General features: G+C 48.0%; 3 protein-coding genes across 8 annotated transcripts in view; all 3 read left to right on the top strand.

Annotated features, from left to right (window-relative positions):
• The first annotated feature begins 1,660 nt into the window (after positions 1–1,660).
• On the top strand, positions 1,661–7,558 carry ITGB1BP2 (integrin subunit beta 1 binding protein 2). Of its 2 annotated transcripts, XM_041396670.1 has the most exons (11): positions 1,661–1,819; positions 2,033–2,082; positions 2,169–2,225; positions 2,523–2,671; positions 2,812–2,924; positions 3,147–3,205; positions 4,076–4,146; positions 4,375–4,477; positions 5,781–5,900; positions 6,307–6,369; positions 7,087–7,558. In XM_041396670.1, the coding sequence occupies exons 1-11, from the start codon at positions 1,756–1,758 to the stop codon at positions 7,354–7,356; spliced, it is 1,119 nt and encodes a 372-aa protein (XP_041252604.1). In that variant the 5' UTR covers positions 1,661–1,755; the 3' UTR covers positions 7,357–7,558. The 2 variants fall into 2 exon arrangements, with proteins under 2 accessions (XP_041252604.1, XP_041252605.1); XM_041396671.1 differs by lacking the exons at positions 5,781–5,900; positions 6,307–6,369.
• A 952-nt stretch (positions 7,559–8,510) lies between these two features.
• On the top strand, positions 8,511–17,882 carry LOC121331895 (rho-related GTP-binding protein RhoG-like). 3 transcript variants are annotated; one of them, XM_041396725.1, is made up of 4 exons: positions 8,511–8,643; positions 10,456–10,535; positions 11,595–11,650; positions 16,414–17,882. In XM_041396725.1, the coding sequence occupies exon 4, from the start codon at positions 16,435–16,437 to the stop codon at positions 17,008–17,010; it is 576 nt and encodes a 191-aa protein (XP_041252659.1). In that variant the 5' UTR covers positions 8,511–8,643; positions 10,456–10,535; positions 11,595–11,650; positions 16,414–16,434; the 3' UTR covers positions 17,011–17,882. The 3 variants fall into 3 exon arrangements, with proteins under 3 accessions (XP_041252659.1, XP_041252660.1, XP_041252661.1); XM_041396727.1 differs by lacking the exons at positions 8,511–8,643; positions 10,456–10,535 and adding an exon at positions 10,564–10,675; XM_041396726.1 differs by lacking the exons at positions 8,511–8,643; positions 10,456–10,535; positions 11,595–11,650 and adding an exon at positions 10,539–10,675.
• A 2,971-nt stretch (positions 17,883–20,853) lies between these two features.
• TAF1 (TATA-box binding protein associated factor 1) overlaps positions 20,854–26,042 on the top strand; it is a 29,566-nt gene continuing 24,377 nt past the window's right edge. Inside the window, exons 1-6 of one of the 3 annotated variants that reach the window (XM_041396710.1) lie at positions 20,854–21,115; positions 21,408–21,525; positions 22,057–22,173; positions 22,972–23,091; positions 23,687–23,760; positions 25,669–25,887. In XM_041396710.1, the coding sequence (XP_041252644.1) occupies positions 20,990–21,115; positions 21,408–21,525; positions 22,057–22,173; positions 22,972–23,091; positions 23,687–23,760; positions 25,669–25,887 (774 nt within the window). In that variant the 5' untranslated portion in view covers positions 20,854–20,989. The other 2 variants (XM_041396711.1, XM_041396712.1) reach the window with 2 other exon arrangements.

Below are 26,042 nucleotides of genomic sequence, written 5' to 3'. Positions count from 1 at the left end.
AACAAACATTGTAGGACAGGGTTAGAATTGCATCAGCCATGGCAGCCCCTGTGGGCTCACTCCTGAGCAGACTCCCTGGGCATCTTCTGCCTGCAGGACTTGTTCTTTGTACTGTCTGATAGTGCCAGGGACTTACATCGCCCCCAGATCTGAACAGAAATGGTCCCCAGGTGCTGTGTGCTCCTGGAGGTCAGGGCAGCACCCAGGAAACAGCTGTCCCTGCAAACAGGAACAGCACTAAGACAATATTTGATTTAGACACCAAGAGGAATTAAGTAAAACCTTTGATCTCAGGAGGGTTTCCTGTTTGTAGAGGAAAACTCTTGGGTTCCAGAAGGGGAGCAGGGGGAATGCTCAGGTCTGAGCAAGCCCCTTCTGCATACAGGGGACCTGAGTAACACTTTGTGTTCTTCTGTGATTACAATGCTCTTCCAGGGAGCAATTTTCATGCCTGATGTGATGACAAGGGAAGATAGTCAGGTCTAAGTCTGTGTGTGCATCCTTCCTTCTCCCTTTCCACAATCTCTGCTAGGCAATGTGGTTGTCCTAAGATAAGACGAAAACAGCAGGCAGGTTTTGCAGGAGGAACTCACTGAATGCTTGCATGATTAATGTATTCCAGAGATGGGGGAGCTGAGCTGTTTGTGACTGACTGTGGTGCACAACGACCTGCAAAAGGGTACAAAATGCTGCTGGAGTCTGGGCCAACCACGCAAACTGCTCTCCCAAGGTCACAGGCAGCTTCTGGGTGGCGTTTGTCATCCCTGCCCTCTTGGGGACACCTGCAGGGTATGTCCAGCCAGAATGCAAGGAACACACAGATTACTCACTTTTGGAGGAATAGTGAAAAACTGTAAGATCTTTACTGTAAGATCTGGTCAAATACAGAGATAAAATAAATCCTAAAGCAGCTCCAAAGTTACCTTATAGCTTTGTAATTGTGAATTCTGCAAGGTCAAAGACTGTAAATCTGTATGTTTCTAGCCAAACCTGAGTATTATAATCCTTTAGACAAATACTGCAGCCAAAGCTGAGATTTGGTCTGAGCCACTCTGAGATTTCTCTGAGAAGTTTAGAAAGTGAGTGGGTCTCACTGAAGTTTGTGACTCCATGGGAGAGACCATTCCTGTATACACCATATTTTGTAATAGATGCCAGAGTTATTATTTAGATACTGCATTAGCAATACTTAAAAACTGTATTATCCATAAATCTAATCATAATCACCCACATAATCGCTGTCTCCTTCTTCTCACGTCTGGCCAAGGACCTTCCCTTGGCCACTCTGTTACTCCTGGGCTGCACAAAACCAGCATTAAAAGAAGTCTTGGCCGCATGCACAGCCTTGCTCTGCTGGTGCCTCTGTTAAGGAGGTGCTTGTGCCTTCTGGGGCTGGGGGAGGTCAGCACGAGTTCGTTTTCCCCTGGGACTCTGGGAATTGTTTTCTCTCCAGCTGCAGGGATGAGCGCTGGGGCGATGCCTGGCAGGATGGCAGCTCTGCACAGCCCGGGCCTGGGGCTGCCCTGGGTGCCCATCCCCTCTGCCGGGCGCAGGGCCAGCACGGACATGCCTGCGGAGATACCAGAGGCGCCGAGCCCCACCAGCTGCCCTGTCCGTCTTCGGCCCGGTGTCCGGTTACCAGCCCTCCCACAGCTGCCTCCAAAGACAGGCAGAGGCACCTCCCGGCACCGGGCCGGGCTGCGCCGGTGCCATTGCTGTGGAGGGAGGGAAGGACGCTGCCAAGGCGCCTGAGCCATGGCGCTGCTGTGCTACAACAAGGGCTGCGGGCAGAGGTTTGATCCCGAGCACAACGCCCAGGGTGAGTGAACTCGTGTTCCTTGCGGCAGAGGGAACGGGAATTGTGCGCTGCTTCCCGGAGCGTGGCCGCGGCTGCCGCGCTGCAGCTGAGCTGCCGAGCCGGGCACAGGCAGCCCAGGTGGCAGGAGCTGGCTCTGGAGCTGGTGCCTGTTCCAGGTGCCTCATGGGCAGGATTGCTTCTCCTGAGAGCTTTTCCCCTGTTTCCCCTTCTCAGATTCCTGCCTGTATCACCCGGGTGTCCCCATTTTCCACGATGCCCTGAAGGTGAGTGGCGCTGCAGCTGTGGGGAGTGACCCTGTCCCCAGCAGGATTGCCCACACCTGACCAGCCTGTCGTGTCCTGGTTTCTAGGGCTGGTCTTGTTGCAAGAAACGCACAACAGACTTCTCTGAGTTCCTCTCCATAAAGGTGAGTGACCTGCCAGCCCAAGTGCACCCACTGTTCCTCCATCCTTTCCTTCTGGCCTCTGCCCAGTCCTGTCCCATCCCTGTCCTGTGTCAGGGACGTTCCTTTTCCCCTGCCAGCCAGGGGTTTGCTATCCTCTTCCAAGGACCCTCCAAGCAAGGGTGCTGCTCCCAAAGTGTAAGGTCAAAGCCCATCTCTGCAGGACACTGAGCCACCACATCATGGAAACTCACAGGGTTTGGGAACAGCCACCAGGCTGAGGAGGACAAAGCAGTCATTGGGCTTGTCTCTGCTGCTCAGGGATGCACAAAGGGCTTTCACAGCAAGGAGAAGCCCCCTGAGCCCTCCAGCCAAGAGAAGACCTCAGATGAACAAAAGGCCAAAGCAGTGAAGGAGCTCATTGTCCAAGGACCAAAATCAGCTGAGAAGATGCTGCGGGAAAGACCAAGGTGAGAAAGGCTCAGCTATCAACAGACTTGCCCTGCTGTGTCACTGCTGTGTGTGTCCTGCCCTGCTGCTCTCTCAGGAGAGGCAATGACACTTAAATCACAGAAAAACCCACTTGGCCTTTGCTGCTGCTGCTTCCTAGCTCTGATGAACCAAGACAACTGCTGCCAATTAAAGTATCCAGGTCTCTGGAGCAGGCACTGGAGAAACTGAACGTGTCCTCTGAGGACAAGACACTCGAGAGCACTTGTACAGGTAGGGACAAGCTGATGGGTGGCACCAGGGTTGCACGTGGCAAATTCAGCACAGGTTCAGGGAAGTCAGTGAGTGCTGCATGTTCAGCTACCTGCAAACCTGTGTCCTGAGGCACATTGGGATGGTCTGTGCTCAGCTGGGGAGCTGGCAGTGGGCTGGGTGAGGATTTGGAGGCAGGCATGGGCAGTGTGTGTCCTGGGTGAAGTTGTGTTGCTCTCGCAGGTGAGGAGGCTGCCCAGGTGAGAGCTGGCACCACGTGCAAGAACGCAGCCTGCAAGGCGGTGAGTACCTGGCAGGGAGTGCCTTTACCCTCCCGTGCCTTGCTCCAGGAGCATCACAGGTCCAGGTTCAGGGCAGATGTCAGGCAGGTGGAAGGTGGCAGTGCCCACCTGTTCTGTATTCTCATCCCACCCTGGGAGCAGCCACCTCTGTCACCTTCCACCCACTTTCCTGCAAGAGGCTTCCAGATCGGTGGTACACCCGTGTTTGTTTCACTGCTGCTGATTGCTTGCAGTGAAATACAGCACATATTCAGGATTGGACACGTAGGCAAAATGCACGTGGAACAATTCCCACCTGCTCTGAAGTGATGCAGCACAGCCAGTTTCTCTCTTGCCCGAGGCTGCCTTGTGGAGCGGTGCCTGCCTGAGGATGAGTGGGAGGGTTGAGCTGTGGCAGGGATTGGAAAGCAGCAGCGAGGGAGTGGGGAGCAAAAGGCAGGAGGCAGATGAGGCCATAAGGCTGGCATGCTCTGGAATGGAGGGGAGAGGACAGCAATGACAAATCCCCCCCTGCACCTCAGAGTGAGTTTCTGTGGTGTCCAAACGTGCCCACTGTCCTTCTGTTGCCAAGCCCTGGGCTGGGAGCAGGCTGTGTTTGGGAGAAGGGCACAGAAGGGCTGCTGGCAGGGTGGCAGGGGTGACATTGTGGTCCTGGCAAGGTCAGGGTGGCTGCCCTGCCAGCAGGGACAGGGACAAGGGCTGGGCTGGGCATGGTCCCAGAGGGAAACTGCACAGATGCTGGACCTGGCAAAAGGGTGATGTTGGGCATTGTGCTGTGCCCTCTACAGGGATGGGCATTGATGAGTGGACACCTGTGCCACATCACCCTGTGCCAGAGACACAGATAGAACTTTGCTTCTTTCTCCACAGATCTACCAGGGTCCAGAGAGTAACACAGAGGTTTGTACCTTTCATCCTGGCGTTCCTGTCTTCCACGAGGGGTAAGAAACAGCCCTTTACCAGAGCAAACTGGCCCTGCCACGGGCTAAAAATGCTGCATGGCAAGGCTGTGTGGCCCCAGCAGCACAGGCACTGCAGTTGGGGGTGACACCCTGCAAGGGGACAGGTGGACAGGGGCAAATCCTGGTTATGAGCCCCTCTGCCTCCCCACCCTGCTGTGGTCCCCTCTCCTGCTCCTGACCCCACTCAGGTCACCCTGCTCTCCCCAGGATGAAGTATTGGAGCTGCTGTGGAATCAAAACCACGGACTTCAGTGCCTTCATGGAGCAGCCAGGCTGCAGCCGTGGGTGCCACTGCTGGACAGAAAAGAAGGTAAGGGGGCTCTCAGCAGAGGCAACTCATGTGAGCAATTGGCATGATTGGCATTTGAGAGCACTCCTTCCCTTGCTCTGCATTCACACAGGCTTCTGCATTGTATTGTCTTAATATTCACAGTTGCTGACAGATGAGTGCACAGGGTTTGAATGCCCAATCTTCATCCATCTGCCCTTTAAGATGCTGCTCTGCATTCACAAGATGTGTCAGCTCTCACACCCAATGGGCAGATGTGCAATAGAAATCTGAACAAGGCAGGACCTGGCCCTGGACACAGCATAGCCAGCATTGCAGGCTGCCACATAGAGGCAGGTGGCTGAGCACAGGAAAAGTCCTACAGAAAAACCCCAAAGTCTTTGACAGATGATTGCAGATAACTGAATTTGGCTTTAATGAAGCTTTCCCTCTGCAGCTGCTTCTCAGGAGGGATCTCATCCACACACCAACATGATGTTGTGGCAGGGCAGCAGGGACAAGATCCCAGTTCTCAATACTGTGTCTGTGAATTTCCCCAGGAAAGTTCTTGAAAAAAGCTTGAGCTGGGAAAGTTGCACAAAAGCAGCCCAGGATAACCCTGAAAGTGCACTGTGTTCTTCTGAGTCAGCACTGCTCCCAGCAACCCTCTCTGAGCCCAATCTCTTCTTTGTTCTGGAGCAGAAAACATATCCTGAATGTAAAGGAGGCTGCAGTGAAGGAACTGTGATGTTGTGATGCAGATGTTTTGTGCTAATTGTCACCTAAGTCTGGGGCCAGGACTCCTCCTGGAGCATTTCTTTGGCTGGCAGTGTGGAGGGCTGCAGGGGGTCTGTCTCCTTGTGCTGGTCAGAATTGAGCTGCTGAGGACACAGGACTGACACGGTGGACAAAGGTGAAACGTGGCCAGCTGGGGCTCATCTGACTCCAAATGTGGATGGTGGCATGATCCATGTCCAGTAACAGCCCCTGCCCTGCCCTCCAGGCTGAGTTTCCTGACTGTGCACAGCACTTAGGAGCTCGGGCACAGCAGAGTGACTCTGGAACTAGAGATGTCCCTGATCTTAGAGTGCCCTGAAGGAACCCCAAGCACAGCACAGATGTGCCAGTTACATGGGATGGACAGCACGGCAGGGGCTGCCCACCTTTGCGTGAACCATCTCCCCTCAAAACCTGCACAAAAGGCAGGGTTTGCTCTTGCTTAGCTGCTGCCAACCTGAGCCAGCAGCACAGAGATGTGCAGGGAGCATCCTGAGGCTCAGCCATGCCTCTGCCGGGGCGGTGCCTGAGCCCCAGCCGCGCCCTGATGGGTTCCTCTCCTCGGCAGGACAAGAAGGCGGTGCTGTGCCGGCAGGACTGGCACCAAACCCCCAGCCAGGTGGTGGTGACAGTCTATGCCAAGAACCCCCTGCCTGCCCTCAGCAGCGTGAAGGCCAATCGCACCGTGGTGAGTGGGGTGGGCATCTGCACTCCCACCTGAGTTTGCAGACCCCAGAGCCAGCGGGGTGCCTGGTGCTCTTTGGTGGCTGTTTGGCTGTTGCTCCCAGCAGGGCTGGCACTGCCAGCCTGCCATCCCCTGGTGGCCTCACTGCTGGAGCTGCTCAGCAGCTCTGGCTTTCAGCTCCACTGGGTGGATTTTGCTGGCTTTGGGTCCCTTGACCTGTGGCAGAGGTGAACCTGTCATGCTCTGGAAGGGGTGAAATGTTGCCAGGTGCTAAGGGGATCACCAGACCATTATACTGGAGCTAGGAAGTGGGATGCAATATGGTGCTGAAAGGCAGCTGCACTGTCTGGGGGAAGAGCTCTGGCAGTGCTGTGCTACCCTCTCAGATAATTTTCTGTTGATCTTTCAGCTTGAGGCTCATGTCATCTTTGAAGGGAATAAGATTTTCCAGGCAGAGCTGGAGCTCTGGGGGGTAAGATCCTGTTTGCTTTGATTTCCCTGTTCCAGCAGTCTGCATGGGGCTGGGCAGCAGTTCTGTGAGGCAGCCTGGGCTTTTCATCCTGGGCTGGGTTGCCCAGACACAGGCATTTGTGGCCATCTCTGCTGGGAAATGCCTTAGGGGTTGTGAGGAGGCTGAGGTGTCTGCACCGATTGATCCAGGGCTAAGGTCGGAGCTGGAGGTCCCTGCCAGCCCTATAGGTGTTCTGGCTTTGTCCCAGGCTGCCCCAAATGTTCTTTGGCCCGGCAGGTCCCTGTTTCTGTTGCTGTGAGTTGGAGGCAGGCTGCGGTCTGAGCTATGAGACTGATTTTTCAGCTGCTTGCTGGCTGGGGAGCAGCAGTGAGGCTCAGGAATTTGCATGTGCGTTTCTCGTCTGTATTTGTGGTGCTGGCTGTGCCTGCGGGCGGCAGAGGGCTGCTGACATGGCTGTGTCTCAGCGCAGCGCGCTGCTGGGGAGAGAGGCTGTGCCGCAGCTGCGAGGCAAGCTGAGCTCTCCTGAGCTCTGTGCGAGCGCGGTGGTGCTGCTGAGACACGGCAATGTGAAGCTCAGCTCAGCTCAGCTGCAGCCCAGGCTTCTCCTGGCACAGGAGGAGATTTCTCCTCTGGCAGGGCTTTGCCAGTGAGGGGAAGGCTGAGCGTGTGCTGCCTGCCCTCTCCTGCCCGGCTCAGTGTGCCTTTCCCATTCTCCAGACCATTGATGTGGAGAAGAGCTTTGTGAGCATGGTCCCGGCCAAGGTGGAGATCACGCTTTGCAAAGCCAGCCCTGGCTCCTGGGCCAGGCTGGAGCTCCCCCAAAGCAAGATGCAGTCCTGTGGTGAGCAAGAGAAGGAAGCTGCAAACACCGAGGAGCCCGGGGCTCTGCAGGATGAGGACTCTGATGACAGCTTGAGCTGGTCTGAGGAGGAAGATGAAGAAGAGTTGGAGATGGGAACACCGGATATGATAGCACCGGGTAACTGATGCTCAAGTGCTTCAGCCATTCCCTGGGTCCTGTGCCTCCATCCCTTGTCCCAAGTCTCTCTGCAGGTCTCCTGGACCCCCTGAGCTGCTGGGCAACTTGGCACCAGCTCCAGAAGAGCAGAGCTAGTCCAGAGCCGTGTGCAGGCTGCAGCATGGCCTCTCCCCGGGTCGGAAGGGACAATTAATAAACACCCAGAGCAAAGGTTGTCCTCTGAAATCCGTGCCGGGCGCTTAAGAAACATCAGCGGGCCAAACCCTGCCTTCTGTCACTTCCTCTTCTGTGCCTGGCTGGGGCGGGACAACAGGGGAGTCCCCGTGCCTGCACCTTCGGTGTCCCGGGGGACCGGGTGTCCAGAGCCCAGCACGGTCCCTGACCCTGGCATTTCTGGGGGCGGACACAGCCTTCCCTGCCGCTTCTGGGGGTGCTGAGCTGAGTGCAAGCTCTCGCCCGGCGCTGGGGAAGCCGGACCCTGTGGCTCTTTGTCCGGAGTCGGTGACCGCGGACACGGGAGCTCCAGCGGGGCCGTGCCGTTCGTGCTCAGCCCCTTAGAGGCGTGAACCCGCCCGGGGGAGCAGCGGGGTGCCGAGGGGGCCCGGCCAGGCTGCGGAGGCGGGGGATGTCCGCGGGAGCTGCGCTGTGTAACGCGGCTCAGCAGCGGGAACGGGAACGGGGCGGAGGGCGGCGCACGCCGCCGACCGGAGCATTCGCCCTCTCGAAAAACCCAACAATCCGCCGCAGCGCCACTCGACTGGACAGTCTCGTGTAGAGAAAACAAAAGCGAACACTCACTTTTGCCATTCTTTCCTTTTGGTAGCATTATCTTTATTAAGGATACATTATCCTGGGTATATGTTACGTATTGGTGGCTGTGCACACAGACACGCGTGCGTATTTCTGCTTATGGGCTTTGAAATGAATCTACTGGGAAATCATCCGAGTCCCGTCGCTCAAGACACATCTGGACAACGCATAATTACAAAACAACGAATTTAGCAGCAGCAGGGTCACAGGGGGGCGGATGGCGAGGCTGCATCGGAGCACTCCAGCGCGGCCGCAGCCCCGGGCCGGGCCCGAGGGGATGCTCCGGGCCGGGCCCGAGGCGATGCTCCGGGCCGGGCCCGAGGCGATGCCCCGCGGCGGCACCTGTCCCGCCGGGACGCGGCCGGCTCCGGGGCAGGGCAGGGCAGCCCGGGGCACCGGGGGCGCCGCGGCCGCGTGGCGTGCCGGCTCCTTCGTGTCCGCAGCGCTTGGGAAGCGGGGTGCGCGCCCCGGCGGTGCGAGCGGAGGTGAGTGTGCCGGTGCGGGGCCCGGGGGTGCTGGGGAAGGGATTGGAGCGAGCCTTTCGCTGCTCCGGGGGGAGCGGAGCGGCCCCAGCAGGGCAGGTCGCGCTTTCCCCCTTCCCGCAGGGTGCCGGGCTGGGCTGTGCCGTGCCAGCGCGATGCTAATCCCTACCGGGAGCACCGCGACAAATTTAAGGCGACCTCTGCTCCCTGCGAGTGCCATAAAAAGTTGGCACAGGATGAGGTAGCCTTTGGGAAGGTCCTTGCTTCGTTGCTGGGAGTGAGGGATACCGAGGATAGGAAGGTTGGATGTGTTCTTCAGAAAGTGGCAAAGTGCTGTCTCAGGAAGAACAGTGCAAGGTGGTGACCTAAAACACTCTGGGGTGCCGGGTATTGTCTGATTTAGCAGCTAACACGGAGCTGCCCTTCATCAGCCAGCGGTTCTCTTCTGCACGCTGTGAGCTTTCGGTTTTATAGCGACCTGCACTGAGTTCCTGCTTAACCTCAAACCCCGAGAAGCAATGCTGCTTTTTATTTGTTCTGAACTTCTCTCTCTCTGGTTTTGTTCCCTGTGTTGTTTTCTGGTTTTGTTTGGTTGGATTTTTTTGTTTTGGTTTTTGGTGGTTTTTTTTCAGGAACCAGTGAGTAATCAGTATCTGTTTATTCTTTATATCCCTTGTGATTCCCTCCATAATTACTCTGAGTTATAAAAAAGCTTTAAATGCTTTCATTTAAGTGTTTTAATGTGTACCTTATGCTTGCAATGTGTGTCCTGGGCTGGGGTGCAGTACTCCTTGTGGCAGCATCATTAGCTCTTTGCCCCAAGCTCATTTTTTGATTTTTAAAAAGCTCACGTTCTCTTCCGTGTAAGATGTAAAATACATCACTTGAAGGCATACTTTGGAGCCAGCACAGCGGTTTTTCTACATGGGATTCAAGATTATGAGATATATTTTAGATTAATATTTCCATTAAAAAAAAAAACCTTTTAAATATTATTCATAGAAGGAACTTTAAGAGGTCCTGGAAAAACAACAAAATATGTGGTTTGCAATTAGTAGGAGGAAGCTGAACGTGTGGTTGGATTTGCTTACGTGATGAGGCCGTGATTCTTTTGGGGTCCAAAGTATTTTCACATAATCTGGTGTCATGTGAAGATTTATACCTTTACAGGGAATATTTTTTACTTTACATGCCAGTATGTGTAAATCTGATGAACTGCTGAGAGACTCCTTGACTCTGGTAACTTTTGCTCACATTTTAGAATTGCAATACTGGGTGCAAATGAGACTTGGCAATGGTTGCAGTATTGTAGTGCACAAGCCATGATAAAACACACACTGAGTGCATGCATTAGCTACTGTCTTAGTCATACCAAAACTCTTTGAAAAAATTGGTATAGATTGAGCAAGTGTGTTTTTGTTTGGGGTTTTGTTTGTTTGTTTTGATTTCTGTGTTTTGGGTTTTTCTGTTTTCATTTTGAGGCTTTTGTTTGATTTTGTTTTGGCTTTGTTTTTGTTTGGTTTTTTCTTTGTTTATTCTTGTTTGTGTTTTTATTTATTATTAAATCTCCCTCCCCCCTTCTCCCCAGTGAAATTTGGGGGTGGAGGAGGAGGACTCAGAGAAGTGCAATCCAATGAAAAGTGTGCAGGGGCTTTTTTTTCTCATGGAAAGAAGCTGAGACTTTCCTGGTGTAACGTTGCCCTTCGTGTACAACAGTGGCTTTGTTACAACTGAGGCTGCCAGCAAATGCCAGGTGACAAAAGATGATAGGAAGGCACACTAACAGTTCTTTATTTTTCTTTTCCCCTCAAATAGGAATCAAGAATGCTTAAACTGGATTTATCATTCATCCTGCAAGGAGCTTAGAACGCCTCTCCACAAACTTTATGTCTGAGGTACTGTTTGTTTCTTTTAGCCAACAGTAGTGACTCAGGCCTTGTCAGAATCTATGGAAGGTGGGAAGGACGTGGTTATTAACTTTTTATGAGCTGAGTGTGACCCCAGGACCTGTGCCAGTTGCTCGGATCACCGGGAGGTGAGTTAGTGATGGTGGGCACAGCACCCTGCAGCCCTGGCCCCTGTTCTTACACCTCTGCTCACCGTCAAAGGGTCACTTGTGTTCAAATAAACTGTGAAGGCTCCCTGTCGTGATTAATCCGTGCCTCTGCACGTGGTTGCAGGAGGGAAATCCAAGTTTAATACTCTGCAGCTTTTGGTTGTGGCAGGATATGTGTCACGTTCCTGCACTGGGGATCTGGATATCTGCTGGAGTCTTGGGTTGGAGTTCCTGTGGGCTGTGCAGCTGCACCTTGTCACAGTGTTCCTGCTTCAGCTGAGCATCTCTTCCATGGGCTAATGCCCTTTGGAAATATTAATGATCTATCCAAGGCCTTGGATACATGGCATTTAAGGTGTTTGATGTTTGGTCACTAATATCATTGCTCTGCTATAAAATTTGGAGTATGAGTGCCTGTAGTAGGAGGTTTGTGTGGGTGAGTTGCCCAAATACCTCATGCAGATGACTTCATTTTCACTGTAGATTCCTAAGAAATATTGCTTGTGTGAGTTTCATCCCTGGAAAAAGAAAATCTTTAAATCAAACCAATTTCAGCCTAATTTGACAGAGGTAGAGATTTAAAAAATATTATTTGAAAGGTTTTGAGGGGTTTCTTTTATTTCCTAGAAACAACTTTTTTGTGTCAAAAGGCATGAAGGGCTTTCTAGCATTGGCACTGAAGGAACAACCAGTGAGAATTGCACTCCTGTTGTGTGCTTGGGAGCTGAATTTATAGGCAAAGAGCTCGGGAGAAAGCAAACTCCCTCAGTTTTGTTGTTCACGTGGAGCCTGGGTGCTGGGCTGCACAGTTCCTGCTGTGCTGCTGAAATCTGCCTTCCCTTGTGGGTATTTCCCCTCTGCAGCCGCTCAGACTGTTGCAGTTTTGTTTCTCTTGCAGGTAAATGGCAGGACAGAAAGTGGTGTGAAAACTTTGAGAGGCACTGAGACGTCCAAGTAGGTCATTCATTGCTGGAGGATACGAGGGATGAGGTCTCCTATTTAACTTTTTCTGCTCTTTCTTGGCACGCATTCTGAAAGCCTGGCACTTCTCCATCCCTTTGGCACTTGCCTAAAACAATGGCAAGTAAGCTGAGCTGTTGTGGGATAGTAACAGAGTCTTGATTAAATTGCTGAGAGCCCCTTTCTCTTGCCTGCTAGGGCTGGTGGGTAAGCTGCACATGTGAATCAACTCCTTTGCATGGGTGAGGATGGTGTGATATATTTAGAACAGCCCTATCCACCCAGTTCTTTGTTGAAAGTTCCTGCCTGACTTCATGTTTCAGGCAGACAGAGTGAATTGTCTCTGATCTAGTTTTTGTTACTGAAAGATGAGCAATTAAATTGTTTCGATTTCTTAATTTCTGCCTGCCCCTGGTAAAGCAGGATCTGGTTCTCCAAAACATTGAGGGCTTGATGAAACGTGATGGCTGAGCAGAATGACACAGCTCAGCACAGCTGATTTCAGCTGAATTAGAGACTTTTCTGCTCAGTTTTGGCCAAAATGGGGCCCTATCTAAACTGTAAAGAGAAGGAAGGAAGAGCTGACAAACTCAGTGAGAGTGAGTTTATCAAAGAGTAATATCAGAGCTGAAATCCACCTAGCAAAGAGGCATCTGAGGTTAGCAGAGCAAAGGCAGAGGCGTGCCCTGTAAAAAGTAGTTCTGCAAAGGGGTTTTAGAAGTGTAGGAAGTATAAAAAGCATAAGTCTAGAAAACTGCAAAGGATCCAGGTTCCTGTTTTCTCTGTTTTCTGTCACTGTATTCTCCCTTCTCTCAGCAGACAGGGAACTTCCCTTCAGGAGTATTGAAGGGAAGATCTAGAAGTTGTTTCTCAGCCACAAAAAAATCTTGATGCAACGTGAAGTTGCTCTGTGTGCGTGTTCCAAGCAGTGGATTTCCCCAGCAAATGTTAGTCTGGAGAGCAAACTGTCCATGTTAATGATACAGAAAATGCTTAATTAGGTCAGAACGGGAGCAGCTCTTCAGATGATGTCTTGACATGTTGAAGTCTTGCACATTCCAGAGGAAGTGCCAGGTGCGCAGGCAGTGCAGTCAGACTTTGCAGCATCTTCTGAGGAGGGAACTAACCCAAACAGGGAATGCCAGTTTTCAAATCCAAAGTAATTGATGGACAAGATAGAAATAACTCTTATCTAAGTATTTTTGCACAACACTTCTACGTGGGGTGATTTGGTGTGGGTTTTTTTTCTTTTTTTTTTTTCTAGTTGCTTTTAAAAAAAATTATTATTTAATCTGAAAATTATTCCCTTTCTGCTGTAACTGCTAGAACTTAAACTGTAATAAAAGTCCATTCTCTGCAAGGACTAAAGAACCCACATTACCTCTCACTGCTTTGGATTTTCTGTTCACTTGTTTCTCTTGCTGCATAACCTTTCAACTTGGCTTTGAAGCTTGTGCCCAGCTTTCTGTTTCTAAATGGGGTTTTTTAATGTATTGACGTGTTAATCTGTATTTTTCTTTCTTTGAGTTCTTGTTACTTGTCATATGTGGAGTTTTTCTTTCAAAAGTTTCCCCAAAAATTCTTTTGATGGTCACCAAAAAAATCCCAAACAAACCCTGTACCAATTTTCCTACTCTTGGTAGTATTTGATAGTAATTTTATTTCTGGAGTATGGTATTTTTTTTCAATGTATATTTATATTTAGATAGCATGCAGTACCAACTTCAAGGGTGCTTAAGAAATAGGAATATTCCATGCAAATTTGAACCCAGGCTTTTTTATGAGAGTTTTATTGTAGGCAAATTGTTTGCTAAAAAAAATAATTAGAGATTTCATACATCATGAATTATTAGGTACATGGATTTAATAGAAAAGACCTGATGGAGGGAATGTTAATTTGCTTGGTTGTGACTTAAATTAAAAAACTCTTTGTGTTCCATATATAAATCTTCAACCAAACTACCCTTGCTCACAACATAGTTTTCTGGAGTCAAGTAGCTTCTTTCTACTCTTTGCTTTTTGATTAATTTATCTAAATTTTGTGTTTCAATACAAGGAATGTGTATCCTGGTGTGTGTTTGTTTTTCTGTATTGCATATGCCACACACGATTCCTTTCAGCTCAGGCAACCTCCTTTAAAGGGGCCCTTCAGAGAATCACACTTAAAAGCCTCCAAGCTCTTTAGCTCTGTTTGTGTAGTTAATACTTTGCCCAATGCCTTGGCAGGTTTGCCTGGAGTTATTTCCCCTTGCAAATGTTGCTCTTTTAAAATCCGAGTTTTAGTGAGGTAATTCAAGGTATTAGTGCCCTGAAAAGAGCATTCATGTTTCAGGCTTTTTTTGTTACTTTATTACCAATTTCCAAATTGAAGTCTCTAATGACCTCTGAAGTAAAACACCAACAAAGTAATCTTTGAGTAACAGGGTTTCATTAGACATTTTGAATCAGATTGTGTCAGCTGCTGATGGTCTGGGGTGACTTTGGGGTTCATCCATTTGGGAAGCTGTGCTGCCTGAGGGTGCTGCTGTGATGTCCCTCCGGGCAGTGCCAGTCGTGTGCAGGCTGGGGTGCACTTTGGGGATACCCTGTCACTCTGTGCAGAGCTCTGGGCAGAAAAGCATGGAGATTTAAGAGATGTAAGTCCCTGTTTGGGTTTTAAAGAGAGATCTGTTTACAAGTGTTTGCAGTTTGTTTATTTTAGAAACCAGGGGTTGGGCACATAAAAGGCTTTGTGTATCATCTGGTTCTTCATGAGAGTTTTGGTGCTGCTTAGCTCTGCCATCTCTGTGATGTTACTGACTGGTCAAAATGAATTGTCTGTTGCAGAGATAGTTCATTTGGAGGCAAAACCTTAGCTCTGGAAGCAGTGGTGTTGGTCACCACTCAGGTTTCTGGCACAGCATGTTCTGGTACTTCAGGGGTTTGATGTAAGTGCAGGAATGGGCTTTAAAGCCGGCCCTGTGCTGCAGTCCAGCCAGGATGGGGCAGCAGCAGCAGCACAAGGTGGTTCCTTCCCACCATGTGTGGTTTCCATGGTGTCTGGGTACATGCATTGATGCTTCCTTAGGCACTGTGTGTTGTAGTGAGCAGTCAGTGTCACTCCAGTTGCCTGCTGCAGCTTTGTGCAGTTTCAGGTAGCCTGTTTTCACTCAGCTCAGGAGAATCCTGTGCTCCCAGTGAGAATGTGGATGCAGGTAAAGACTTTATCTAAAAGGACAAAGTTGAGGCTTAAATGGGAGTGAATTGTTGATTTGTTTGGATGGTCTTGGAGTTCTGTATTCCCTTTGCTACTTTGATGGTGTTGGAGATGAGATCTTTCTGGAACATGCAATCAAAATAGTTTAGGTTGGAAGGAACCTTTGAAAGTCATCTGGTTCAACCAACCAGTACTGAGCAGGGACATTTCAACGAGATCAGCTTGCTCAGGGCCCCATCCAGCCTGGCCTTCAATGTTTCCAGGGATGGGGCAGCCTCAGTTTCTCTGGGCAACCTGTGCCAGTGTTCCACCACCCTCACTGTAAATAACTTCTACCTTATATCTAATCTAAATCAATCTTTTCCTAGTTTAAAGCCATTACCCCATGTTCTATCATAACAGGCCCTGCTAAAAAGTTCTTCCCACTTATTCTCTTCTGTTTGAAGCAGAGTATTTTCTGCTGGTTGCAAGCTGAGGATTACTGATAGTACCTCAAAGGCATTTGGGTGAGAAGGCAGATGCAAGTTCCTTCTTGTTCGGGCTAGCAGTGGAAGCTCCAGCACACAAGAAATGTACAACAAATGACTGGCTGTAGTTAGTTCCATGCTGTTTTCAAACTTCTTGCTGTTCATGTGATGAAAGTTTAAAATTTGGTGTGTTTTAGACTGAATCAGTTTAATTGTCAAACCTACCTTTCACGTGTCAGGAAAGGGATATGGAAAACCTCTAAGTGTCAAGTATCTCCCCAGTAACAACTCCCCAGGAAAGTTATTTGAGTGCTGATCTTTTAGGACATGTATTTTTCTTATGCTCATTATTTAGAGGACACCAAGTAACTCAAGCCTATTAAGTCCTGCTTGTTCTGTCAGTGATTAGTGAGCGTAATCTGTTCTTGGCTTCTTTAGAAAAATTCTTTATGGATTCTAATCTGGGTTACTATGGCTAGTTAGATTTCAAAGAACAGCTTTTCTTGATTGTGCTGCTTTCTGAACCTTTTATCTGGTGTCCTGTAAATAATGTAGTTTATTCAGGACTGATTCATCTGAGTGTAGTGAACCATTATTGTAAACAGTAGCACTGCAGCCCAGAAATGAATATCTTGATTTTATTTATAACTTTTGGACCTTTCTTTGTGGTACACTGTTTAGATAGCAGACTGTGTAGGCAAGTGTGAGTTGGAGTGTGTGTGTGTGTGTGTACAGAGGTGGATGTGTGAACCTACAAACGACAGAGTGTCTTGTTACTGGGTCACAATCCCTTTCCACTTGCAGGTGCCTCTAAGGACTTGTCCTTTTGCCTGTGGGAAACAGTCTGGCAGTAAGGCAAGACTGTGGGAATTTGGCTAATTTGTACTTACATGGTTGGAATGCAGCCAATTGTCACTTAGCTCTCCACTCATTGCATCTCCATTTCACTATTGTCTTTCTAGCCCCGAGCTCTTCAGAGTGGCTTGAGACACTGAATGTGATAAGAAATCCTCAGCTATATTAAAAACACTTGCTAAAGCTTATCTTTACAGTGAGTGTCCTTTACCTAATTCCTCTCTTCTTGCTTTGAGCAGGACTTTGTTTCTGGGTGAAGAATGCAGACTATAAAGTGCGTGGTGGTCGGAGATGGCGCGGTGGGAAAAACTTGTCTCCTCATCAGCTACACCACCAACGCCTTCCCAGAAGAGTACATCCCTACTGTGTTTGACAACTACAGTGCCCAGATGACCGTGGATGGCCGGACAGTCAGCCTGAACCTCTGGGACACTGCGGGCCAGGAGGAGTACGACCGCCTGCGCACGCTCTCCTACCCCCAAACCAACGTCTTCATCATCTGCTTCTCCATCGGCAGCCCCTCCTCCTACGCCAACGTCAGGCACAAATGGCACCCTGAAGTGTCTCACCACTGTCCAAATGTCCCCATCCTTTTAGTGGGCACGAAGAGAGACTTGAGAAGTGACCTGGAAACGGTTAAAAAGTTGAAAGAGCAGAGCTTGGCTCCCACTACCCCGCAGCAGGGGACTTCGCTGGCTAAACAAATTGGAGCAGTCAAATATTTGGAGTGCTCGGCGCTGAATCAGGAGGGTGTTCGGGAGGTGTTTGCTGAAGCTGTCCGTGCAGTTCTGTATCCTGTGACAAAGAAGAACACAAGAAAATGTGTCCTGTTGTAGTTGCCTTGGGTGATGGATGTTGGAAGTTGACTAGAATCTTGGAGGGCTTTCTAACGAGTTAAATTGAAGATTTGCATCTTGCACTAACAGCTCTAAGCAGAAATGGTTTATACAATGAATATTCTTGCAGTCTTACTGCTTCAGGGAAACTGAAACAGAACAGGTTTTTTTTTTCCAACTGAGAGGTCAAACACCTACTCTATTTCTAAAGTTCCAGTCTCCAGCTTCTCCAGGGATCACTTGATTATTTTAGTGGAGGAAAATAAAAGAGGAGACCTCTTTGAAGCCACTTCTTTACTAGATAGCCATCAGTTACTAGATTTGCTGAAAAGCACAAATCCTGATAACTTTGCTTTAAGTGTAGCTGCTGCTTTTCCCATCCTTTATTTACTGATTGAATTTGTTGTACAAACAGAAGTCTGGCTGTCCAGTTGTTTTGTCAATTTAAAGCTTGAAAACAATTTGTTTACTTGCAAAAATGCCTGAACTATTACTGAGATTCACCTTGTAGTGAACTGTGATTGATTGTATGAAGAGTTAGCATGAGGCGTGGTTAATGCAATGAGCAAGACCAAGGGAATACCTGCAATGATTTATTAATAGAAGCAGGAGCTGATTTCTCCTTATGTAAGGAACTTAGAATAATGATGACTCAGTCAAATTAGTGATTTTCATAGTTTTGAGGTGAAGAAGTGGAAGAGTAGTTTAGATTCAAGTCTTCCATAATCTTCTAAACTGAGATTTTATTTCACTCTCCAAAGAGACGTTGCACCCTGAGAATAAAGTTTTAACAATTACCTTCTCAGGCTGACTGAGGTATTTAGGATGACACTTCTCAAAATGAGATTTTCAGTGTAATCCTTTTCATGAATCCCAGAGACTTGACAGCAGCCTGTTTGCTCTTGAGCAAGTGCTTAAATTCCTAACATTCTTGGGGCCACCATGTGAGATTTTTATGGCAAATTCCTTTGTTGTTTTTCTGTGAGAAGGCTGACAGAAAATTTGGAGGTTCTGTTTACAGGAACCCCTGCTTCTTCCTATTTTCAGTTCAGTCTGTAATGGTTAGCCAGTCACTGGATAGGATTACCTGGGTGGTTTTTTCCTCTCCTGGATGCTCAGTTCTTATACACTCTTTTTAACTGAAGTTCTATTTACATACTTTTTAACCTTCTTTAGCAGCTCCAGTAAGTGGCAGCTGGCTTTTATTTTCAGGATGTGCACTGTTCTTTATGTGTGGTTCCGGGACCAGCTGAGGAGTGAGCGCATGAGCCCTTCCTTAGACTCAACCTTCCAGCTCCGTGGTATGAAAGCAGCATGCTTCAAAGATACTTTGTGTGAAACCACTGGTGCTGGACTGGGCTTTGTTGTCTGAAGTTGACAGTGCTGTCTTTGTCTGGCTGCAGCCTCAATTGGTCATTCAGAACTTGCTTTTTTCTTGTGATTCCCACACATGCAAAACTGCACTGGTGTATACCCTGGTCAGGAAAAAAAAAAAAGTGCCTCATTTTAGCAAGATAACAGAAAATACATCAACAAGGTTATTAGGGATCTTGTGTGTTAATTTGACCTTGCCTTATCTGATGCTGGCAAAAATACCAGGTGGATAGAAACGTTTGCATTTGTGCCCTAATTCCTCTATTCGGATAGAAATGTTGGTATTTGTGCCCTAATTCCTCTGTTTGAAGAGGATGTGCCTTTCTTCAGCTAGTGTAACTGATGCTGACGCTAACTGCAGTTTTTTTTCACCTGAGACATGCTGATTTTGGTGCTGCTTTAGCCAATTGCAACCCGCAGGTTATAAACTGCAGTTAACCCAAATGCTGGTGCCTGTGGTCAGTGAAGAGACACAGAGCTCCAAAGGCTGAGCACAGGCAGTTCCAGAACACCTTTCTGCAGGATGCTTGCAGAAGCCTGCACACTCTGCACGTTTTTCTTCACCAAGTGCCATTGCCTGGAGTGTCTTTGTGTCTCTTGCACTTGCAGAGGAAGTGCTGTTCCAGATGTGGCTCCTGCCCTGAAGGCTGTAGAGAATTCACTGAGATAACCTCTACTCACCACCTTCTGCCTTTGCTTTAGCTGTAGGCCTTTAGTGTGGGCTGGGCTTGCAGGCAGCAATTAACTCTGTGCCTTGTAATTCAAGATTATTTTCTGTAGGTAAATTTAAGTAACTGAGTAAATAGACTTTATCATGTTTAAAATGTATTTATTTAAGCCAGTGCACGTGGTTTGGTCAGACCTGAATCAACTGTCTAGTGACCCCGGTGCAAGCCCATAACCTTTGCTTTATTCAGAAATGTACTTTTAAAAGTCTGTGATACGTTTGAACTAGTCTTAAGAGGTGCCTGAAATTAAAAGTCTACCTTTTTTTTTTTTTTTTTTTTTTTTGGCTACATATATTTGCAGTTTTGTACTGAAGCTACTACTGTTTTTAAAAGTTTTTACTTTTTTACATACTGAAATCTTTTAATCCTGTGCCTTTTTGTGGTTATTCCTAACTGAATTACATGCATTTTGTGGAGAAGAAATCTTGTGAGCAAGTATTATTGCACAGCCCCTCCATTTCTGTAGGCTCAAGCAGCCATCCTGGAGTGAACTGGAAGAGAGTGTAGCGAGATAAAATTCAACTACTTAATCAATTTATTTGATTTGGTTACACTGTTGATTACATTATGCCAGAACACCTTATCCCCACTTAGATTACTTAGCAGATGGATTGCACAACAGTTCTGAGGAGAAGAACAGGAGGATAGTTATGAAAATGAGCAGAGAGAACTTTGAACCGTCAAAGACTTTTTACTCACTTCGGAGAACGTGGTTATTTAAATGCTTTCTATTTCTGTCACCCTCTGACGGGGTAAAAGTCCTGGCTAGTAGCTGGTTTCCTCCAGCCTCTGCTTTCCATGAGGGTGAGCTTCAGAACAAATCCAGCGAGCTTTTCCTTTCAGTGGGCATTCTCCTTTCATGATCCTCCTTCCTTTTTTTCCCCCTCCCTGGAATTCTTGGTCCTTTTTTTGTAAGTAGTCCAGTGCTTCAGTTTACAATCATTTCTGTTTCTTCCATGCTTTATTTTTCTTCTGTGGGCAGTTGAAAAATACAGACTTCACATAATCCCATGGCTGGATTTTGTCTTGTTTTGGGAGGTCAGAAAACTCGGTGTGGGTTTCCTGAATGGTCCAAGGTCCTTCAGTTTGTTACTGAATTGAGATGCAATGTGTATGTCTTAATTCACAGAAGAGACTCACTGTGAAGACACAGATTTTAACCTTTGCTTTGTGAATTATTTCTGAACTACTTGGGTTTTTTTTTTTGGTTTTTTTTTTAAATACAGCTGAAGCTGGGCAGTTCAGGAATTGTGTGTCCAAAGGATATCCATGAGCTGTGCTTAGATTTGGAAGTGCTTTCTTCAGTGTAGAGCTGTAGCTATTTCTATGAAATTTAAAGTAGAAGCAGCTCCCTGTGCTTTGTGTCCGGGTGCTAAACCTCACTGTAGAAGCCTTGGTGCTGCTTGGCTGCCCCAGTGAGAAGCAGATGGATCTCGGAGGGGTGCCAACCCCCGCAGTGGGCAGCAAGGACCACCCAGCAGCCGTGGGAGCCCAAGGCTCTGAAGTGTGGTACTGATACATACACTGGCAACTTGATTTTATGCTATAAAATAATTTGTATTACATCTAACAGTTTTAAAGGATCTTTTCCTTTTTTTTTATTATTTTATAAATTATGCGTAATGACATTGTAATAAACCTTTCCTCACCTCTCTGGCTGTCGCATTAACTCGCCCTGCTGTTTGTCCCGCACCTGTGCTGAAGGCAGCTCTTTCCTGTGGAAAGCCGGGCCCGGTTCCTGAGGCAATAAAGGAATTTTTGGCGAGGGCGGAGCGTCTGCGCTTCCTTGCTGCGCCGCGCCGCGGGGCCGCGCGGGGGCGCTGTGGGCGGAGGCCGTTCCCGGGGCCGTTTCCGCCGCTCTCGGTGTCGGGGCAGCGATGTCGGACTCGGAGAGCGAGGAGGAGGCGGATGGCGGCCGCGCCGAGCCCTTCTCCCTGGCCGGCTTCCTCTTCGGCAACATCAATGAGGCGGGGCAGCTGGAAGGGGACAGCGTCCTCGACAAGGTAGGGCCGTGTCGCTCCGGGAAGGCACCGCGGGCGGAGGGACGGCCGTGAGCCGGGGTGCCTGGGGCCACCTGTGGGCTATGCCGGGGTGAAGCCGGGGTGGCCCGCTTTGTGCGGGATGTACCGGGGCATCCCGGGCTCTGCTGGGGTGAGCCGGGATGTGTCACGAAACTCGGGGTGTCCCGGGATAACTCGGGGTGTCCCGGGGGATGCTCGGGGCGGGCTCTGGGGCAGCACCCGCGGGGCCCGGCCCGGCCCGGCGCTCGCAGCCTCCCAGCTCTGGTCTCCCCAGGAATCCAAGAAGCACCTGGCCGGGCTGGGCGTGCTGGGGCTGGGCAACCTCATCACCGAGATCACCGCCAGCGAGGAGGACAGCGCCGAGAGCGAGGGAGCGCACCTGGACGAGGAAGGTTTGGCGCTGGGTGGCTGCGCTCGGGTAGCGGAGGGGCTGCGGAGGACGAAATGCACCCGGGTCTGCAGGGAGTGTCGTGGTGGTCTCTGCTCAGCGGCCCTCTGTCAAACGCCTTCCCTTCTCCACCTTGCCAAACAGAATCCCACAGTAGCTCCCAATCAATTCTGCACCTGTTCCCTTTCATTTTTTATGAGTATTTTTTCTTTTACTTGTCTCTCCTCCTTCATAAATAAGTTTAATCTGTGTTTGTATTAAAGAAGCCTACTTAGCACACAGCATTATAATATCTCTTTCTGAACTTGTTGAACAGTTTTCACGAGTAAGTGATAGGTGCTCCTTGTGCTAAATTTGCTTGCTTACCAATCTTTTAGGGGAAATTCAGAGCCATGCGAGCTTTTGATTAGAATGAGGGGAACAGTACTCTGGTGGGAGATGCTAATCAGATAGTTTTTCGCAAAGCATTCATAAGCACCTAGTGAAGTCTGATGTAACTAATACAAATTAGGATAAAGGTTTGTGTTCCTCCTAGGCTGGGTTAAGAGCACCGAGGATGCTGTTGATTACTCAGACATCACTGAAGTGGCAGAGGATGAGAGCCGTCGGTACAAGCAGGCGATGGGCAGCCTGCAGCCAGCCCGAAGGCCAGGTAAAGGGGACCAGCACTGCAGCTCTGCTGTAGGAGCTCTTCTGGGGCATTGTGCTTTTCACTCCTTGCTTCAAGAGCCCAGTATCAGCTTTTGTGAAACTCTTCACTGGATGAAGCCACTGCTTGCTGCCTTCCTCTTTTAAGGAATCGGTTCCTAATTGGAGTCACTTCAGTCTTAGTATCTCTCTCCTGTTTTACTCTTGAATTTATTTTTTTTTTAAGACTCTGCAGAAGGTACCTTGGTTCTTTTGTTGGTGCCAGGTGTCTCTGTCTGTATTCTGGCCTAGAATGTGATTTCAAAAACAAGCAGCTTTTCCATTTCAGTAGCTGCTGGTGTAAATGCTACATCTTGGCATATTCTTCAAAGGTGTCTTACACTTAATCTTTCTGGTGACTTTTTGTGGTTAGTGAGATATAAAAGTGATTTTGACTTTTTAACCCACATTTTCTTTATTTGTTCTACAAAGAGTGAATAAAAGGATGTGATAGCAGAATATATAAACACGTAGGCAAATTGTCAGTGAAAGGAGCTCATAGCAGAATATATGCATACACATAGATTTTAAGTGCTTCAGTCATCTTTCTGTCAGTTTCTCTTTGTCCTTCCTTCCTGGTATTTTTTAAATTTACATCTTGCAAGTGAGTTTGTGCAGGAAGCTGAACTGCTGAGAGTCTTCATCTAGTTACAAGATAAGAATGGTGTCTATGCCATCAGGTTTGAGACAGAATAAATGGAAAGGGTGCCTGGTTTTGTTTTATTATCTGCTTAACGCGTGGTCTTGTCTCCTGCCTGGTTAGATGAAGATGAGGATGATTACGATGCTGACTGTGAAGACATTGATTCCAAGCTGATGCCACCACCACCACCCCCTCCAGTACCTGGAAAAAAAGAAGATGAAAAGGATGCAGCTGCCACTGGTGAGTGAGGACTTTCTTCTTCTCTCTGGCAATGTGAATGTCTGAAGAAAGTGAGCTCTTCTGTGTAGCAGTTCTGCGGCACCGCGCATCGCCCAAACTCGGTCTGCAGGCTGCGTCTGGAGGTGAGTGTTTGTGGTGGTGCAGGAGTGCCTGAAGCCTAGGGTATTGTATTGCCAGTGACTTGAAATATTGAAATGCCCATATTGACAACGAAACTGTTTTTTTATCTCATCCTCTCAGTTGTGGCTGGGGAATTCACCTGGAACGCTTAGGATAAAATGAAAGGTTAAACCAGAATGGTACTTAGAATGCCTGCACAGGCTCAATTTTTGCATAACTTCATATAAACAGTAAATGTGGCACTATGGGGTTATGCTGGGGAGAGGGAGGAGACCTGTTTGTTTATGAGGTGCTTGTTCTATTGTAGTATCTGAAGATGGAGACGGTATCATTTTGCCCTCCATCATTGCTCCTTCCTCTGCTGCCTCCGACAAGGTGGATTTCAGCAGCAGCTCTGATTCTGAGTCAGAGATGGGACCTCAAGAAGCCAGGCAGGCAGAATCCAAGGAAGGCAAACTCACACTTCCTCTTGCAGGAATCATGCAGCGAGATGCTACCAAACAGTTGCCAAGTGTTACAGAGCTCTTCCCAGAATTTCGACCAGGCAAGGTATTGTAAGAGATATGTGGAAGAGATGTGTGTCATGTGAGCCCTCTAAATATGCATTGTACACTGTTTAGGGGTATCTGCTCAGTACTCACATAGGTGTTCTTGCTCACTCAGTACTTTCTTTAGTTTCTGTGTGCTGCTGTTTCCAGATTGATTTTATCTAATAATTTTCCTGCCATTTGCAGGAATCTCTTAAAGAGCATCCTGTAAATCAGGGTGTGAATGTTTTGCTGACCATAGCAAAGGCCTGTTGATTTGATACTTTTGCCAGATGATTAAAAACCAGTGCTAATCTGTCTGCTTCCTGGCTTTTCTGGTAAATACTTGCTCCTCCTTTTATGCTGTCCTGAACTTGATGTGCTTTTCCTGTAACAATTTGTGATCTGTACCTTTACTTAATTCTCTCTCGAAATTGCTCTGAGCATAAATTAGAAATCACCTCAAAGCAAGTTGGTTCAAAGATTGGTTGGGTTTTGCACAAAGCAAATCCATTACAATTCTTTACTAAATGCTCCCAAATAGAAAATGCAGATTATGTATTTCAGTAATTATTTTGGAAGTTTTAAAGCTGTCAAGAATAGAGGAAACGGTGCCTCAGAGTTTGTGTAAGGAGCTGAATAACTTGCATAATTAATGTCATGTTTTAATGATTTAGCTGGACACTGTCTATTGGTAATCTAGGTGAAGCTCTAGCACAGAAGTTTCCCTTCTCAGTGTTTCCTAGGCTTTTGCAAGCTTGGTGTTTCCTGTGTATCAGTTGGTGTGTTCATTTCTTTGATGCTCAACACATAATGTCAGACATTGGCTCAGTGTTGGGTGTGCCCAGTGGGTGCAGAAATCAGTGCAAGCAATTAATGCTGAGCACTTTCCATGATTAATTCATGAGCAATAGAACTGGCAAAGCCTAAAGCCCTGCAGATTTTGCTGAGGATGGGTTGCTGTGCATGTTAATATAGCATTGTATTTTTGGATAAAAGCTCCTAAAATAGCATGTGCAGAAGCAAACTTTTGTGTCCATTTAACTTGTTAGCAGTTTAACTATGTCTGAGACTTTTGGTCTTCATGACAAGTCATTGAAACTGGATAAAGGTTTTGTAAATAATCTGTGGGAGTTTTGGAAAGAAGGTTTACATGGATATAGGCAGAGGTGGACAGAGTGGTCATATAAACATTTCCTTTGGGGATCATTGTAACAGATTAACAGAGACCATTAATAGGGTGTATCTGCAAATCTTTGGTTCTAATTCCTGTCACCTAAATATGTCAGTTAATTTAGAAATAATTTTCTACCTCTTTAAGAGAGTTCTTAGAAGAAAATAATAAATTTAAGTGTTTAAAACCCAGCAATCATACCCATGGGAGGAGCAGGAGAGAAAATGTATCATTACCATGAGTGCAGGTTTTGGAGGTGTGCAGTATAGGGGAACTGCATTATAATGGAAGTAAAAATAAGTGTATTATTTCTGGGCCATATTATCTATCTGTTTGCTTAAGAAATCTCTATATAACTCTCTTTTAGCTTGTCTCTTTTGCTGATAATTTTATCAACTCTTCTTCAACCTCCATCTGTCTTTCTGAAGATTGTGGATTGTTCAGAATGAAAATCAGTTGCTTCCAGGTGGTGTCTAACCACATGTCCAATATGTAAAGGCAGTCTTTCTTCCCTCTTTCTCTGTGTCTGAAATTAAGAATATATCCTTTTGAAAATGAGGGATCCATCAAACATAAGGATCAGAAACTTTTTTCTTCAAGTATAACAAGAAGCTGTTGTTTGCATTGGGAGCTGGGCTTGTACCACAGGCCAAGCTTCTGAATCTCAGAGTGCTCTCTTGCATTAGTGTTCTTCAGGTGAGGGCAAGCATTCCACAGTGTCTGTTTAATCTGATCCTCTTGTTTTTCCCATTGCAGGTGCTGCGTTTCCTGCGTCTCTTTGGCCCTGGGAAGAACGTCCCGTCGGTCTGGCGAAGTGCCCGGAGGAAGCGCAAGAAGAAGCACCGGGAGCTGGCACAGGAAGTGCAGATACAGGAGGGTGAAGTTGTGGTTGAGAGTGGAGTGGAAGGAAAATCTCCTTGGGAGTATGAGTTTGCTGCTCCTCCTCCTCCTGAGCAGTGCCTTTCAGACGATGAGGTGGGATATCTGAGACTTAGAGAGGGTCACCAGCTAGCGCTGGGGGTAGTAGTGGATTGGACAGCAACTTTTAGAGGAAGGAGCTTTTCCCTCAAAAGAAAAGTAGAGAACAGAGCTGGCTTGTATTCCAGCTGGGCAGCAGCTCTTCTCCAAAT

Source organism: Onychostruthus taczanowskii, unplaced genomic scaffold (genome assembly GCF_017590055.1).
Source record: "Onychostruthus taczanowskii isolate IOZ18803 unplaced genomic scaffold, ASM1759005v1 scaffold13, whole genome shotgun sequence".
NCBI classification, from domain to species: Eukaryota; Metazoa; Chordata; class Aves; order Passeriformes; family Passeridae; genus Onychostruthus; species Onychostruthus taczanowskii.
This window is presented reverse-complemented; position numbering and strand designations above follow the sequence as displayed.

Excerpts from the sequence above, each read along its gene's own strand:
- ITGB1BP2 (XM_041396670.1), top strand. The coding sequence starts at position 1,756 with ATGGCGCTGCTGTGCTACAACAAGGGCTGCGGGCAGAGGTTTGATCCC. Across the intron at positions 2,226-2,522 it reads CTGAGTTCCTCTCCATAAAG|GGATGCACAAAGGGCTTTCA; the intron begins GTGAGTGACCTG and ends TCTGCTGCTCAG. Across the intron at positions 2,925-3,146 it reads ACTCGAGAGCACTTGTACAG|GTGAGGAGGCTGCCCAGGTG; the intron begins GTAGGGACAAGC and ends TTGCTCTCGCAG.
- LOC121331895 (XM_041396725.1), top strand. The coding sequence starts at position 16,435 with ATGCAGACTATAAAGTGCGTGGTGGTCGGAGATGGCGCGGTGGGAAAA.